This window comes from Fundulus heteroclitus, chromosome 9, assembly GCF_011125445.2.
Source record: "Fundulus heteroclitus isolate FHET01 chromosome 9, MU-UCD_Fhet_4.1, whole genome shotgun sequence".
NCBI classification, from domain to species: domain Eukaryota; kingdom Metazoa; phylum Chordata; class Actinopteri; order Cyprinodontiformes; family Fundulidae; genus Fundulus; species Fundulus heteroclitus.
The window spans coordinates 18,738,522-18,756,923 of NC_046369.1; the positions used below are offsets into that span (position 1 = coordinate 18,738,522).

General features: G+C 38.2%; 1 protein-coding gene across 3 annotated transcripts in view; it reads left to right on the forward strand.

The window, feature by feature from the left end:
- Positions 1–18,402, forward strand: part of usp13 (ubiquitin specific peptidase 13) — a 45,032-nt gene that overhangs the window by 19,309 nt on the left and 7,321 nt on the right. For all 3 annotated transcript variants that reach the window (XM_012877878.3, XM_012877879.3, XM_012877877.3), the window contains exons 12-18: positions 4,382–4,535; positions 5,440–5,614; positions 5,710–5,798; positions 6,205–6,327; positions 10,761–10,784; positions 11,111–11,254; positions 17,187–17,356. In XM_012877878.3, the coding sequence (XP_012733332.2) occupies positions 4,382–4,535; positions 5,440–5,614; positions 5,710–5,798; positions 6,205–6,327; positions 10,761–10,784; positions 11,111–11,254; positions 17,187–17,356 (879 nt within the window). The remainder of the gene's footprint in view (positions 1–4,381; positions 4,536–5,439; positions 5,615–5,709; positions 5,799–6,204; positions 6,328–10,760; positions 10,785–11,110; positions 11,255–17,186; positions 17,357–18,402) is intronic.

Sequence of the window (18,402 nt, forward strand, 5' to 3'; positions counted from 1 at the left end):
TTGCAAGCAGATGAGGAAACATTTGTTTATCTCTCACTGGTTTCTACTCATCTACTCCTGAGCCTCCATTGTCATACTTTCTTCTATTAGAAGGAAATTGGTATAAAGTTAATTCTTAATTCTTAGATGTTAAGACCCTAAAACACATTTCAGAATCAGAAATACTTTAATAATCCCAGAGGGAAATTATGCATTTAAATTATGATGAGAGCTTCCCAAACATTTGATTAAAATTGATTCTCTAAATACGTTCCTTGGTTTATAAACCTATTATGTTTTACTGGCATCTTTCCAGCCCTTCGTTCCACTTACGAAGAAACTATTTTCACTTGGCGTGCCAAAAGTGATAAATAAAACATTTTACAACACGGTCTGTTGTTCGCCACTGAGCATGTGAGCCATTAGTGAAGACTTTACTATTAAACATTTTCTGTAGAGCGAAAAAAAAAAAAAGCGTTATGGGGTTTAACATGGAGTCTCTCTCTCATTTTTTTTTTAGGTTATCACTATTAATATTTCAGGTATTAATAAATGTACATATAATGATATACATTACCTTGAGTACAACCTTTTCCTTGTTTGATTAGTTGATTTTTATAAAATGACATATTCTTCAGAGAAATAAAGCAGTTAACTACATAATGGTACACTTGCTGTGATTAATTGCTATGATCTATTTTTCTTTAATATTGCAGCTTTAAAGCACCACTGTGTAAGTTTTGACACAAGTATCAGGTTAATTTGAGAGATATTATGGGCTCCCCTTCTGAAAAATGTACCTATGTAACTTGAGAGGGTCGGCTCCATCGCTTTATGGGTCATGTGACCCATGCACGACCCATTTTGGGTCACGGCAGTCCAAACTCAGACTGCTGTAACAACAAAACAAAGCAGATATGACACTTACCTGGTCAGACCTATTTTTGGTTCTCTAATGTAGGATTTAATCTAGAAAAGTGAATGTGGCCTCGTCTGTACAAGTGACTCCATGACTTCTCAATCTGCAGGTCCAAACTGGTCTGCTATCAGGTTCCAAAACACAGAGGGAGACGGTTTTAATTTTGTGACACTGCAGTGTTGCCAGTGGCCTTTAGCGGCGCTAAACTTGGAAGTTACAGGCCTAGCGCCCCTAGTGGCTAAAATTTACATGGCGCTTCTTTAAACAACCCAGAGCTGGATGTGTTGAATAAGCTCAGAACATATGGGAAAAGAAGAAGGCTTACTTTTGCCCTCACTACTTTGTTTTACTCGCACCAGTAGATTTGTTATATTTTCGTGGTTTATTGAGCAACACTTTTTTTGGTCTACATGTAGAATTCGACCTGCTGCAGGAGTGAGATGGTTATTAATTAAGGTAGTTAAGTCAAAATGCTTTAATTTTGACTTAACTAAACCAGAACCAGATGTTTTTCACATCATGATGCTAATCCAGCTAGAAGCTCACAGAGAGGATTTCTATCACGACCGGGCCTTTTAACTCTGACTATAGTTCAGGTGAAAGTCCCTCTGCTCTTCATCATGACCCTGATGATGGCTACTGGAGTAAACCTTCTCTTGTTTTTCCTGGGTGAATAAGTTATTAGCTGTTAGAATTGGCCCAGTCTGAGTTAATATTCATGTTTACCGCTAACTTCAGCCTGTTATGACGCTCCTCTTCCAGCTGTTGCTGTGCGCCACACGCGCCAGACTCCTGCTGTCCGGTTGGCTTTGCGGCTGCTATGAAATGAGACGTGTCTATTGTAGCCCTGTTTGAGGCAATCAGTCTAACTTTTTGGGTAATGAAGAAGGCAGGCCGACAGCACTGCACTGAAAAAATTACCAGTCCGTCCCTGCCTGTGTGCATGCTTGCATCGCCATGTTGCGCAAATGACCATTTCTAAAAAAAAAAATATCTTTTGGCTCATTGTCAGGTTAGGGGGAGTGGGGAGTGATCATATGGAAAACTATGCAATAGAAATGAAAGTTACATACATGACTGATGTTCTATAAATCCCAGATGACTTCCAGAGGTCATCAGGTAAGGAGGGATGAAATGGAAGAAATTGTATTGTTTTAAAATAAAAATATTAAATCTTATGTAATTTTTGGGCTTAATGCATCTTTTTAATAAACATGTTGTGCCATTACGCATGTTTTAAGTTATTTAATTATCTATTAAATAACACTCAGTCTCTTAGGTATTGTCCAGTGACTATCAGCCCAAATAGCTGATATTGCAATAATACACTGGCGTTCTTTTAACAGCAAACTCTGCACGCATATGGAATAAATGAGTGACAACATCTCTTCAAGTTCAATAATCTATTAACAGAAATAAAATGAACAACCAGAGAACATCACTATATAATGCTGTTTATCTGAATTAACACTATATTTCAATTAGCATATCCTCTCTACTAGGCTAGTAAAACTTAACTAAAACTACTAAGCAAAATGAAGATAAAAAGAAGTTAAGGAAATATGTACACACAAAAGAACAAAAGGACAAATTAAATAGTTAAAAACCATCATCTGCGAGCCGCTCAGGCCATGGAGATGAGCCGCATGTTCTCCACTCCTGCTTTAGACATTCAGGCAGATAAATGCTCACATACAATAGACCATGTCTTTATTGTAGAATAAAGTGTAGATTACTTATTTAATCTTTCAACTCCAAATTCTCTGTAGAATGTTCTGGAATTGAATTTTTCCAAGTGTTTCTAGTAAACACTAGAGCTGCTTCATACGTGATTTATTTTTTAAATGCTTTTTCTCACATCAGTTGCATGCGTTGGTGAGAAAAAGCTGTTATAAACTTTGGTCATGAGATGTATACAAGCCCCCTGGAAGAACCGGATATTTCTGTCACGTCGTATGCACTTATCAAACATATGGTAATTCTCATTTTGTTGTCTCTGCAGAACTTTGCATTTTTTAAACTCTCCTTTTAATCCAGTTGCCACTTTTAATTTTTTTAATTTTTTTACAGCTGTCCTTTAAAAGACCCACTGGTTAATACAGACAGATAACCAGACTAAAGCCACAATGATCAGTCACCCTACAAGCTGGGCCTGGGTGAAATTATAGCTTGTGAATTTCAGTAGGTTCTTAGAATAGAAGACCCATGTGTTACCAGTAGACCGCAGCCATGCAGGCCGGTGTCCCTTTCAACACAGTCTTCAAATAAACAGTGTAAAACCCCCAGCGAACTCAGTCTATGTAAGCATTGGAGACCTGAGCAGCTCCAGGAAAAATAATTAATGTGATGGTCTTTCTAAAAAGATGCAACTCTGTCAAAAATTAAAAGCTAAATTGCTCAAGAGAGAAACTGGTATTTGACATTAAGTGATCTTGCTCTGACTCCAGTAAGGTATTTTTAGCTTTTGGCTTCGTCATACAGGTTATTTAGCAGATTATATGATAACTCAACAAGCATTTCTTTATCCGTCTCCTGTTGTTATAGTGGAGACTCTTTCTATACTGAGTCTCGACACCCTTACCTGTCACCACAGCATATATCCAACTGCAATCTTCAAGAACCGATGTCCTGCATGTTTTAGATGCGCCCCTGCTCCAAACACAACTAAGTTATTGTATCAGTTTTGAGGAGGCCTGATAATGAACCATTCATTTGATTCAGGTGTTTAACCACACGTTTACCTACCGTTCCTTCTAATTTCTGATCAGGCTTTTAGTGCATGATAGAGGAATATTATGTGAAAACAAAATTAAGTAAAAAAAAAACAACCAGAAGAGCAATGTTAGGTTTGAAAGTGTGACTCTGGCATTAACACGTAACACAATGGCCTGCGTCTCTGTTCTTTTACATAGAAATATTTTATTTATACAAGATTCCAGTTTTTGTTTATAATCCTGGGGTAAACTGTGTTTTTGGGGGGTAAGCAGATTTTTTTGTGTGGGAGTTCACACCCATTTCCTGTGTAGATGGTATTTGCAACTAAAGTGCTCATTATGTTCATCTTCTCTGTCGTCAATACACCTCCACACGCTCATATGATATATTGCTCTTAAAAAGGTAATTTTTATATTTAAAAAGCGAAAAGAAGAGAAAAGAAAAATTTACAGATTTTTTTCCACAACTTTAGATACTGACAGGCTTCAAGATGACGCTGTTATGGCATCCAAATATAGTAGTGTGTAGTTTTAACTTCATTCATTCCTTTTAAAAACTAAATGGAAAGGACATTAATAACTTAGGTTTTTTTTTAGTTTCATAATTTGTCTAATATCATTTGTCTTCTGTAATCTGCTGTTTTTGTATTTGTCTATCACAAAGGTGAAAAAGTTCAGATTATTAGCATTTTCATTTTAGTAAAAACGTGTCGCTATGTTTTCTTTTTCAAGCTTTATTATTTTCTTTAATTTTGATTTGTTTCTGCAGAGAAACAGCGCTGGCTCCGAGAATCCAAGCGACTCCTTCCGTTTCTTGGTGGAGGAGAGAGTTCAGTGCTGTCAGTCTCGACGGGTTCGGTACACTCAGCGGGTGGACTACTGCATGCAGCTGCCAGCTCCCATAGAAGCAGCCTCCAATAGAGGTACAGGCAATGATTGGTGTGTTTTAAGAATCAGTGAGCAATAAGGAATTATTTAGTCTAGGTTTGAACTGTCTATGCAATGCATTGTTCACACCGTACCCAATCTAAAATTATCCTGATGTCACAAAGCATCAAAGGTTTATAATTTTGGGATTTTCACAACTGGGTTACAGTTGTTTTTAATAAAATTTTGAACTAGAGATGACCAGAGTTTCCAGCTCACCAATGGCTGGACATTCAAGTAAAAGTGTTTTTTTTTTTTTTTGCCATCCCATGGTGCAAGGGTGCCCTGGGCAAAGAGCCATGTTGTCTAAATCAAGGATCACCTCTTGGTACAAGGGTCTGGAAAAAAGCTTAAAGATACTATGACTGCACAATATATCATAAAGACGTTTTTATCCCAATATCAGTGTGTGCTTTATTGAAATTGCAAAGGACTGTTTGGAGTGTGATGATTGTAGTGTAATAATTGGAGAGTTTTAAGGCAGATGCTCACATCGAACAGAAATGACAACGCCCAAAATAGTAAAGGTCACAGAATGTAGGAGACATAGATCAGAAAGAGAGAAATGAAAACAACCATATATTGCAATTGATATCATCATCATCAGCATATTTACCACAAGATGTTATCACCATTGTTAGAATATATAATATTTAGCACCCAGAACAGATACTCACACATAAGAAAGATTGGGAGATGTTTGGTTCTGAATTGAGAGAGAAGCATGACCTTAAGTGCTGTCTTATGTAACTGACGTCTAACCTTAACCTTCCACTGCCATGTTGACGTGTTACATGTTTTATTTTACAATATTTGAATCTCTGTGAATATGTAATAAAGATGGTACATTGGTCTTACTTTTCTTTGAGTCCTCTCACTTTGAACTCTTTGTTTTTTCAGAGGAGTTGCTCGCATATGAGGCCAAGCGGAAAGAAGCTGAGGAGAACACGCGAGCTCCTCCTGAACCGGTGCGAGCTCGGATTCCTTTCACTGCCTGCCTTCAGGCCTTCACCGAGCCTGAAAACGTTCCCGACTTCTGGAGCTCGGCGCTGCAGGCTAAGTCAGCTGGAGTCAAGTAAGCACACATGCGTTTGTGTAATCACCTCATTATTATTTCATTCCTTCACCGCTTTTCTAAAATCCCCACCTTTTTTTGGGTTCTTTCCCCAGAACTTCCCGTTTTGCTTCGTTCCCGGAGTACCTGGCTGTGCAGATCAAGAAATTCACATTCGGTGTTGACTGGGTACCAAAGAAGTTTGGTAACTAAGCTATAGCTCTATCTGTGGTACATTGAGCTACAGAAATATTGTGACTGGGACTCAATAAGTTTTGTAATAATAAAGGTAAACAGCAGATGGCGCCACCTAACTGCATTTTACGAAGCAGATGCAGTCAGACAATAAATATCTGACAAACTTAAATTCAGAAATGGCTCACCTGTAGTTTGGACATATATAAAAAAATATATACCTTTTATCATCCTCATACATCCTGTGTATCTGTACAGCATTGTTGATAGCAAAAACTTTACTAGACAGATAGACCTGTTTATAAATGCGTATGAACCAATGGTTCTAAATTGTTTATAGTGTTTTAGCGATTCACCAACAATCGATGTCCATAAATCTCCTCAGCTCACACCAGTATGTATATGTTGCTCTGCAGACGTGGCCATCGATGTCCCGGACTTCTTGGATCTGAGCCGGCTTCGAGCCACAGGACTGCAGACAGGCGAAGAGGAGCTGCCGGATCTCCTGCCTCCCATCGTGTTACCGGAAGACACCAGAGGTATGTGACACTGGCCATCACCAGAGGTGTTCGGGATGCATCGGGATGCTTATACACACATGTAAGATCACAGGTTGTGCAATACATGGGATAAATGAATCAATCAATAGATTAGGTGAGCTTCACTGAAGATGTTATTCAAGAAGTTTTTTTCACTCTTTTATTGTGAAATTCAAGCTCTAATATTTGGTTAGTTAAAACAAACCCTGGAAATTTAAATGATCTGGAATACAAATATAAATCTAGGTTCATATACATTTGTTGTGTAAAGTACTACAGTCAGATTAAACACAAGGTCATATTTTCTTAGAATTGCCTATCTCTGTTTTTCTGTATGCTGACTCCTCATTGACAGAAAGCCAGGCTGCAGCTTTTTTACTGCAAACTGGTATAAATGGTACAAAATATATGTTGATCCAGACCATAATGGGCCATCTCTGGGACTTCTGTGCTGCATGCAGATTGTGGTTTTGCAACGTATTGCTGCCCTCTTTGTGTTTGGTGGAGCACAGTTGTGTAATATTAGTCCATTTTTCTCAGCCTCACTTCACAGACAGGGGTCTCCCATTATTTACAGGCATTGGCCCACAGCAACGTCGCTGTTGATGCACGGACTCGTTGAAGAAAATGCTAAATGGCACTCTTTCCAACTCGGGGCATTTTTTGGCCCTGCATGTCCAATTTCACAGCCCTGTTCGCGTTTTTTAAAGGGCAGCGTTTTCCCTGAGCGCCTGCGCTTTTGTTTGCCCGTACCAATCTTTGTGCCTTTTATGGAGTAGCCAGAAGTCTTTTTTTTTTTTGTCCAGCAAATGCACAACTTTCAGTTCCAGATGCTTTGAGAAGAAACTTCAACGTGAGAGCCGTTCAAAGCAGCGACTAGACATCCTTCATAGCTGACGTAGAGTATTTTTTGGAGCCCAGTCATCTGTGAAATTGTCTCCAGTATGATATTCTGCTCAAAGCCACCCAAGTTCGCTCTTAAGTACACATTCAATGGGAATCTCAGAGGAGGGAAACGCTCAGTCAATTACTGAAGAGTTGTAGTGTTCAATGTGTGGCAAAGCATAATAAATTAGGATTGTTTCATGTTAGCCTCTTTTTGGGAGAACGGGTACTTGAATCTGGTCAGCTGGGTTTTTGGAGGAAATGTTGGTGCCACCTTCCTAGAAACTTTGTTGTATTAGACATTTGCTTTATGACACTTTGTGTATAAACAGCACTTCCTCAGTGTCTTCGTTTCTCCCTAAAGGCCAAAACAGCAGATGTGTGTGTTTTGTCCCTTTGTTGCATCATCATTGTGTTGAAAAGTTAATTCACTTGGTGTGTTCTTAATATTTTAGAAGAAATACTGCAGATTTATTGAGAGCTCAGAACAGCATTTGCTGCACTTCATAGATTAAAAAAATCTAGGTAGTTTTTAAAAATACTTTCGGCTGCTGCATCTCAGTAAAGGGAACTTGGAGGACAAGAAAGAGAATTTGAAGCTTTTTGTTTGAGTGGGCCTAAATATTTCAGGACTGAACAGCTTGTGCTGTACACAGTGAATTGGCTTCAAAGAGTCTATTAAACATCTCCATATTGGCAATTATGGGTGCAAAACTGGGCCAAAATTGTTATGCATTTGTAGATCAGGGTTTTTTTTTCATGTAGATATAGTAAAGAGTCTGAGAAATTAAAAATTATACAGTTTTGTGCATTTCGTGGACGCACAATTTAGAGATACAGTGTTCCCCATGTTTACAGATTTAGTTGTTTGCTTTTTTAAATATTTTTTTTCTCCTTAGTTAATAATTCAAACCAAACTTTTTGTGTTTTGATCAGGTTACCTTTGTCTGAAAATAAAATTTTGTATTTAATTTATTTGTTGTAAAATCTTTTGCATTTAATTATTTAAAAAAGGCAAAAACCAATTTGCAGAAACTTTAATTTCTCCAGCTTTAAGTTAATAACTTGGATTAACAGCTACAGAATACTTTTGCCCTTAGCTTTTGTCCATAACAATGTTTTCCTTAACTGCCTCATTGTATTCAGAAACAAGAGAGACCATTCAACAACAGCGCCCCATTAAAGATGACTCCATTTCTTATTCGGTTAAGTCTGTCCCATGTCATTTCCTAAATTTGTTTATTCAAGGTTACAACAACATTTCTGGGATTAAAGCTGTGAAATGAGAGAAGGTCAGCACAAATAACTTACTGTTTCTCAATACGCTGTTTATATTAGGTTTTTCTTTTTCATTATAAAGTCTAAAATTTTTGTTTGTTGCAAATGAACCGCTGGCTCGTTATCCCATCTGGTTGAGGTTGGCAGCGATGAATGATTGGTCACCATTTTCTCTCCAGATGCATCGGCGCTTCTCACTGATTACATCACAGGTTTCTTATAATCTGATTTAGCCACGTTATTACTCATCATTCTGTTAATCAGCTGCTTGCCCAAGTATTTCTGGCCATTTAGGGGAAGAAAAACACAAATGAGTCGTTTTGCTTTGGTTTTGCTGTTTTAAAGTGTCAAACTAATGACATTGCTCTGGATAGCACACATTAAATATGGATTTCTGAGTTCAGGTTCACTTCTTTTTGCACACAAAACTGAAAAAAAGACCACAACAGTAAATCTACAAACTACATCAATATAAGTAATAATGTTTATTTCTTAATTAAGTCAAAGTGTAGCAGAGGGGGGAAAGCATATGAAGTACCTCTTAAGAACCTGGGGTTTCTTACTGTAAAACATAGGAAAGTAACACAAAGTCATTGACTCTGCAGCTTCGTTAATTTAAACTTTTTTTTATTTTGGTGAAGACTGCTAACATGCCTACACAGATGGTAAATATATATAATTTTATTAAAATATCACCTACAAAAGTAAAAATCTTTTTTCCCTATTTTGTACCCTTAGGTTCAACTTATTTACACATTAAGACTGCAACAGAACATCTTTGTCTTTTCTAACTGGAGAGTCCATGTTGCTTATCATGAGCTTTAACATGCAAAGAATACATGACTGTGATAAAAAAAGTAATTTTATTTTAGCAATTAAACTACAAAAAGTAAAACTTGCATATTGTTTCCCTTCAAACATTTATACATTTTAATTATTTATTCTGATGATTTTACTCATTATGGGTCTCATCTAATGAAAGCCCAAAGAAACAGTTTCTCTGAAACTTATTTTTTTTTCATAAGACCGATTTTAAAAAAGAAAAGGAAATGAATCTAGTAATGTTGTGGGATGGCGTGCTTGGTTATTGGGAAGACTGCTGACAAAACAGTTGTCTAGCAGATAGTCACAGACACCCTTCACAAGGAGGCTAAGCCACAAAAGGTCATTGCTAAAGAAACTGATGTATGTAACCATATTAATGGAAAGTTAAGTGAATAAAAAAAACAATGTACAGGTGTAATGATGACCACAGCCTTGGGAGGCATTTAAAGCAAAGCCCTTTGTAAAGTTTGGGGGGATATTTAAATAGAGTGGACTACAGTTGAAGTCTTACCTGGGCTTCATGGATCAAAGTCCCCTTTTCACATGAAAGTACATTTTTAAAAATATATTTCTGCGGAAATCAAGATCTCAGAATCTGGGGGAAGAGTGGAGAGGCACAGAATCCAAGCTGCTTCAGGCCCAATGTGAAGTTTCTATAATCTGTGGTGATTTAGGAAGCCACGTCATCTGCTGGTGTCGGTCCACTGTGTTTGACTAAGTCGGCTCAACAACCAGGAGACGTTAAAGCACTTCAGCATGTCCATAAGGCTTTTCATTAGAAAGAGACATGATTTCATTTTCCAGCAGGATTTGGCACCTGCTAACGCTGCTCTAAGGACTATAGTATCAGTGTAGTTGAGTGGCCACCAGCCCCACAGAGAATCCATGGGGTTTCATCAAGAGGAAGATCAAGAAATTAGATCAGCTGTAGGCCGTAACTAATTCGACCTGGTCTTCCTTAAGGTCCAAAAAAGTATGGAGTTCATGTACTGTACAGTACAAATGGAGTACATGTCAACGTGAATACTTTCTCTGAAGTGAATGTGGGTGGGGGTGCGGTTTAATTATGTAAATTTGGGTAAATATAAAAACCTCTTTGCTTCTAACCACATGATGGAAAATATTTGTTAGTGTGAAGAAACCATGTTTTGCTTATTAATCACCTCGCTCAGCTCAAGAACGGTCGTTTCCTCAGGTTCCTCAAATTAATGTTGTATTTCTTAGTAGTAACTTCTCACTAACACGCTCCGTTTAGCTTTCTTGTGAGCTTACACAATTTTATGGATGTGACGCGTTTAGGGAACGTCTGTAAACCTGTGAAGGATTACTCTTCCTGAGGCCTTGCCTGAGCTGAAACAAAGGCACACACAAAAAAAACCCCACAACTTGTGATTATTGATCTCATTGTTGCCTCTAAACAATCCTTCTCCTCATTTTTTTTCCAGATAACTCCATGAGCTCATCTGACTGTGAGTGTTTTATTTCTTTCCTGAGTCACAACCGTGTGAAAAAAAATGCATTAGATGCATCTAAGTTATTGCTTTAGAAAGTGTATGTTTGCCTCCAGACACTACTGATGAATGCTTTGACTATCTGAACAGGTGCTGCAGGTGCTCTGTACTTTGAAGCAAACTAAACTTTTTGAATGTAGCTCTGCTTATTTTAGCCTCTGATCAATCTTGCCTCTGTGGTCTGTTAGTCTAATGAGTCCCAGAGAGAGAGAGGGTGGGTCACTGTTACTGCTGAATCGGTGAGTGCATGTTCAGGTGTTGATGCTGGTTCATTTCGTCCGCAGCTCCAGAGATAGATGAGGGGGCCGTTATGCAGCTGGCAGAGATGGGTTTTCCACTGGAGGCCTGCAGGAAGGCGGTGTACTACACAGGAAACATGGGCCCAGAGATGGCCTTCAACTGGATCATAGCCCACATGGAGGAGCCTGGTAAGGCAGCAAGGCCACATAGAGCATGGCAACATGGTGCTGAGGAACAGAGGGGATGCTTGACAATCACACACCGAGCAGCCTCCTTAAGGCTGTCCATCGAAACAGTAATTTTAGAGATTTCAAAGGTTTTCTACATGCTGGAGAGTGGACCTAGGATATTACTGCCTTTATATTAGACAATCAAGAAGGAACTTTTTGTCATGGCTAGTAATAGCCAATTTATTAAAAAACAAACAAAACAAACAACAAATAAAAAACACTCAGTGAACACATAAACAAGCGTTAAGTTGTTTTTGATGTGATAACTGATGTTTTCAGCTGTTGGATGATTCAAAGCACATTGGCATTTTTTATATTTTTATATATATATATATATATATATATATATATATATATATATATATATATATATATATATATATATATATATATATATATATATATATATATATATATATATATATATATATATATATATATATATATATATATATATATATACACACACAATTTATTTTTATTATTTAAATAGTACACAAGCAATGATCACACGAGCTAGGACACTGTGCTACTACTAGTTTGTATATGTACAGGAAGCAGGTTCGTTTTCCAGCTGCATGATTTATTTTAAAAACATTTTTATTTGCATGTTTTATTACAAAGCTACGGATAGACTATTTGATTTGAATCTTGAATCCAGTTTAGTAAAATCCAATGGTCTTTGCTTCTGCTTTATTTATTAGGTGTACATTTTCTGTTAAGCTCCTATCTGTCACTCATCACAAGTTGTAACTCTTGGTGAAAGATGTCCACACCCCAGTAAACATATTCTATCTATAAGTAAAGCATTTAAATGTATGTGGTGCAAGCTCCTGATCAGCAATACCCCCTAATAACCCACAATTGCTTTTTATTCTATAGATTCAAACACTAAAGGGGCATCCTGCTGTAAATCTGCTGTAATGGGATGCTAGCCAAAATTCATATATTTTGCTTATTTCCTGCAACTATGACTATATTTAAGATCCATTTTGGATGTTAAACATGTATTTTTAAAAATCTGTTTTAGGCAGATCATCATAAATATGGTGACAAATAAAATTCTGACCTGCTTTTTGAAAAACATGTTTTTTTGGTGGTTTAAAAAATAAACTACACCTAATGATGGAATATATACATAAACAAATTTTCAAAGGCCAATACATTGTAGACATTTTAAGCTCTCTGCTTCTGATTTAAATTAGGGCTCCACCTCACCTCCCTTTGGTGATGAGTATAAAGGGAGGGGTGTGGACTACTGCTATTTTGTTTATATAATGCATAATAAATAGCAGGATCTATTAGGTGATAAGTATATGCTTTGAATTTATCAAATTTTATTCCATTCTATTTAAAAAAAAAACACCTGGAAACACGATTTTCTTTGTCAGCAAACTAATTCCAAGCATACATCGTCAAAACGTAATAAGGGATAATAATATAAAAGGTCTTCAAAAGGTGTGCTGGTAAGTTGAGTGAGTGTTAGGAGGAAACTGAAACTGAGGAAAAACTGAACTTATTTTGTGGAAAAGGGACTTAAAACAATGGATCTTAAATCGGGCTCGGATCTGAGGCAGTATCTTTCGGATAGACAGAGTCTACTGGCTTTGAGAGGCTGCAAGACAAAGAACACAAAACGACAGGGCAAGTTTATTTATTAGGGACCTTTTGTAACACAGAGGTAATTTAAAGTGACGGACACATCAGATGTAATGTTAGTTCTTCTAGTCTGTATATATAGAAACCCGCCGCTGTTATTGCTGGTGCCACACTCTCTCCCTTCCTGGACTGCATCTATTTATCTGTGCATGTCTGTATATTACTGATCCTCACCAAAAACTTTGTGGAAGTCGACCCGGAGTATCAGAGCTGCTCAGCATTGGAGTATTCCCTCAGGCGTCGACTCGTGTCATTTTATATTTCCCTTGCTAGATGCAGAGTCTCTGTACAGTGGATGGAAATTAGAGCAGCCTCCTGCTGGTTAGTCTTTAAATGGGACTAATGCATCTGCAAAATGGCTGCATTCAGACACGGTAATATAAGCAAAATTGGCTGTTCAAGTGTGCCTCATAAAGTCTTATTCTTGCTCAGCTTTCTTCTCTTTGATTTGCCTCCCTCCCCCCACCATATAATTTCTCCTTCCCGGAGAGTTTCAGGTTCCTTGAAACGTATCGGCACAAGAAAGTTGCATGTCTTTTTGCAAGTTTCTTCATACTCATTACATTGTAATTTAACAAGAGAATTAACTGCATTCGTTTTTATTTTCACCAATTAATTTGCATAGATTAGTAGGAAGCGCAACAGTTTGTGCAGATTTATTGTAGATGTGTAGGAACATTCACATGTACCCTTTCTCAGCCACAAACGGAGCCTGTTGATGCACATAATTCATCCATATCCAGCATAATGTGGAATCCAAATGATATGGTGTCAGGAGTATTATGATAATGCCATCTGCACAGATGGTTTGTGGTGCATTTACAGGTCGGTTGAAAATAATAACAGCCTTAGATTGCAACCCATATCACTGTTTTTTGGTATAAAATATATTTCTACAAGGCATATAGAAGCCAACTCAATAACTCAGAACATTACTGAAAGGTTCATTTATTTCAGTAACTCAATTCCCAATGTGAAGCACATTATATAAATTAATTACACACAGACGGATGTTTCCAAGCCTTTATTTCTTATAATTATGAAGATTATCTGCTCACAGCTAATGAAAACATGACATTTGAGATTAGGGCATTGATTCAGACTGACACAATACTGAAATGTGTACTTCGTGAAAAGAACGTGTAACACCTTTTATGGTTGTTGTTTTAAAAAGGTACTTCTAATCTGACAAGCATGCCTGATCAAAATGCATAAGCTAATTTATTAAATATGACAGTATTTTTCACTATTAGGTGTAGCGGCATAATAGAGAACCACCTTATAAAACAGTCATAACATACGTGACTCTGGTTCTGTGTAATTGAGTCAATAAACGAAAAGGGTCGTGTTGGAAATCATAGCAGTGTGGAGTTCAGTCAGAGACGTCATTAATTCTGTGAAATAAACCCGTAGCAAATAAGTGACTCTTATTTAGGACTGAAATATTGTAATGTTAAATCTTCAAGCTTTATTCTGTTTAGAAAGTAGTATGTAAAGAAAAATGCTCATATTTTTTTAATTTTTGGTAGATTTATGATAGCTGTTGCATATTTTTCTTTATGTTTGCTATGAATTAGAATGTGCGGCTTTCCCAATTCTTTTGTCTTTATAGCATACAGAGGTTATACCAGTAAGGATATTTACTTCCACTTTTAAACACTTTTTTAGTTTTTGTTTTTGAATAAAACTGCACACATCTATTGTTTTCTGGTTTTACAGAAAAGTTATCTGAGGGGTGAACACAGCTAGCTAAGCAAGTTAAGAGCAACATAAACTTGTCTACAGTATGAATACAGTATGAACTCAATAATTATTTTTATACAGTAGAGTTTATTAGACTTCATTGTAGCCACATGATGTAGAGAAAACCAGTAAAATGGGCACATCGTGTTTCCACTTATCAGTAAACTTATCAGCACTACTTATCAGTAAAAAAAAGTCTCTCTGCAGATGTAATTTTGGGAATAAAAACAACTAATGTGCTCTTTTTGTTCACACTTCAGCTACTAGTTGACTGTTTTCAATGCCTCGGTGTTGGTTTTAATAGAACCACACAATTCTCCTTTTTATTAGAGCTGCATGCAGTCAAGGTCAATCTCTTAGATTTAATGTATTTCCAAACTAATGTCTTTTCAGTAAATGTAGAAACATGCCTACAATGAGCCATTGAAGTATGGTTTATTGACCCAGCTCTGATGATAACATCTCGAAGACGGGCATTTTCATGTGATTAAAAAAAACAAAACAAACAGCTTGATTATTAGTGATGAGGATGCAAGACTAAAAGGCCAAGATGGAAAACGGCAGTGTGAGATAAGTGCTATGCATTTTCATTTATGCCAATGGCTATAATAGAGGCTCTCTTTAGTACCAGTGCAAGACTATCTGATATAGAAGTGTCCTTGTTCCTTGGTTGAAGGAAATTGTTGTCCAATTTGATTTGGTTAAGGAGACCTAAACAAGCAGCTATTATAACTACATCTTTCAGGGTTAAATCTGAAATGGTGTTACCACATTATTCCAAGTGGGTTGAATCTCCCTCTTACCTCATAAGTAATTTCATAACAAAAAAACATTACTGTGATCTTGATTGGTTTCCAAGCAACACACAGACACAACAACCAAAGGGTCACAGAGGCAGAAAAGGATGATTGGTACCGTACACGGATGCAGAACATTAGGAAAATGTGCAACCTGCAATCCCCATCCTTCCAATATCTATACCCACTTAACCTTGCAGGGTTGTGGGGGGACTGGTGCCTATCCCCAGTGGCATTTGGACGAGAGGCAGGGTGTACTCTGGACAGGTTGACGGTCACTAACAGCGACACAGAGGCGGAGCTTTGTGAATTTGCCCCTATGTCTCCCTTCAAAACTTCACCGAAATAAGATTTAGGCTTCTGGGGCAGGGAAAGTCCTTCTGGTTGGACATCTACAATTTAGGCAAAGATACCAAGGACTTGTATGCTATTTTCTTCACAAAGTCTGTTTCTGTACTGATATTGCACTGGTTGATATTGAGGTGACAATGCATTTTCTTTTAAAAAGGTGTAACTTTTACACATCTATAAAAACACTTTTGCACTAATTCTTGAAAAATTAAAAGCTCTGATTTTTCTCAAACACAATGAGGTTTGTTAACAGAAAAACCGACCATTAAGTCTCAGATGAATTGTCTTCTTAAAGGTATACTATGCAACCGGGATTGATTTTCCAGCGAGGATTCCCCCAGAGGGCGAAAGTAAAAGTGCACTGTCGTAAATATGCTCAGCTGTTCTACTGGTTTCTCCGTCAAGCCAGGCGCGGTTGTTTTGAGTTTAGCAGACAGGCGAACGCAACGAATCACCATGTCTACTAACACAGTGAAAGTATGAACATGCACACACAGAGAGAGAAACCATTCCAATGCAGTGTTTGTCCTAGGAATTTGCTTACCGGATGAGTGGAGCGGGGGGGAGACAAGCTTTGCGTGCATATGGAGTTAGTTTTTTTTTTTTTTTTTTTTTGGAATGTTGGCCAGGTGGTAGCGTGAGGGAAACCCTACAATGTTACTTACAATCACATCAGCAGAAACGCGAGGTCCGCGTCAGCCTTGCAGCCTTCTTTTTCTTTTAGCTCTCGCCATTCAGAAAAAGCTTGCCCGATGTTCACCCGTGTACGACTCCTCTCTCTGTCCAGAGACATTTTCCTCTTTCTTGCCTGCTCCAACATGGGCTTTCGCTGTTTTCTCGCTGGTTCCGCCATAATAACTGCACAAATCTAGCAACGAGCCTGCCTTTCACTGGGGGCGTATAGCAGTTCTCGCCGTAAAGCAAGACCGACTCTCGCGATGCACACGAGACTACGGAGCCTGTGTGTGCGGGCCAAGGGCTCCTGCAATTGCAAGTACGGTATTTCCCCCACAGACCACCAGGGCGGCCGAGAAAACCTTAGTTCGACCTGAAATGACTCATTTAATCATCCAAAATGGTATGGAACACATTAATTAACTGAAAAATGTTGCATAGTATGCCTTTAATGTCTAGACTTGTTTTGAGCTCTGCAGTTTTGCACTGGTTGAGTTCAGCATATATTTTTCTTCCTTATGTCTGTCTTTCATTCCTCTGTTTGGTAATTAAAGTGTCCGTGGGACTTCTCTGGCTACGGTCAAGGACTTGAAATGTAATTTTTATCTTCCCAGTACTAATAAATCCTTACTATTTCAAAATGCCTTTTCTCAATGTTCTTGCAGACTTTGCCGAACCTCTCACTCTGCCCTCAATGTTGGAGCCTCTCCCCTCCACCAGTGACAGCCCCATGGGGGCGACTCCACTGGACAACTCACCCCCCGAGGAGAGCGTCGCCATCCTTACATCAATGGGCTTTCCTCGCAATCACAGCATCCGCGCACTCAAAGCCACGGTTGGTGATCTGCTGACTGTGTTCATTACCTTCTTTTGCACCTCCTTGACTAAGATAATGTGCTTCTCCTTTTGGGATATTGGATTAATATTGCTTGTGAACATGCATCATAAAGGCTAATGTAACATTCTCAGCAACAGTTTTGTAGCAATTAGATGTGAATAGAGGACCATGATGTTTGACAGATGACATTGTGATCTGTGGTGAAAGCAGGGAACAGGTGGAGGAAAATCTAGAGATTAAGGTTTGCCCAGGAAAGAAGAGGGAATGAAGGTTAGCCATAGCAAGACAGAATGCATGTGTGTGAACGAGGAGCAGAGATATAGCAGGTGGAAGATTTTTTGTATTTATGGTCAAGAAATCACAGCAACACCGAGTTTGGAAAAGCGGTGAAAAAATGTGTCCAAGCAGGTTGGAAGAGGTGGGGACATGGCAGGTGTGTTGTGTGATAAAAGAGAATTGGTGAGAATGAAAGAAAAGGTGTACAAGACAGTGGTGAGACCTGCGGTGTTGTTGAGGAGGAGACCGGAGGCAGAGCTGTAGGGTACTAGAGACGAAGATGTTGAGGTTCTCTTTGGGAATAGATAGGATAGGATCAAGAACGAGTTCATCAGAGGGACAGCTCATGTTAGATGTTTTAGAGATAAAGTCTGAGAAAGCCAGGCTGAGATGTTTTAGACATGTTTAGACGATGAATAGCAGAAGGATGCTGAGGCAGGAACCTCTTGGCAGGAGGCATAGAGGAAGACCAAAGAGGAGATTTATGGATGGAGTGAAAGAGAACACCAGGATAGCTGGTGTGAGAGAAGAAGATGCAGACGATGGAGTTAGATGGGGACTAACGACTTGCTGTGGCAACCCCTGGAAGGGAAAAGTAGAAATATGGGAATTCAGTGTCTTCAGAAAAATGTTTGCACCCCTTAGACTCATATTTTCTCACGTTAACACCCACAAACCTCAACGTATTTTATTAGAATTTCATATGATGGACCACATTCTGCGTAATTGTGAACTTGATGAAAAAGCATACATGGTTATCAAATATT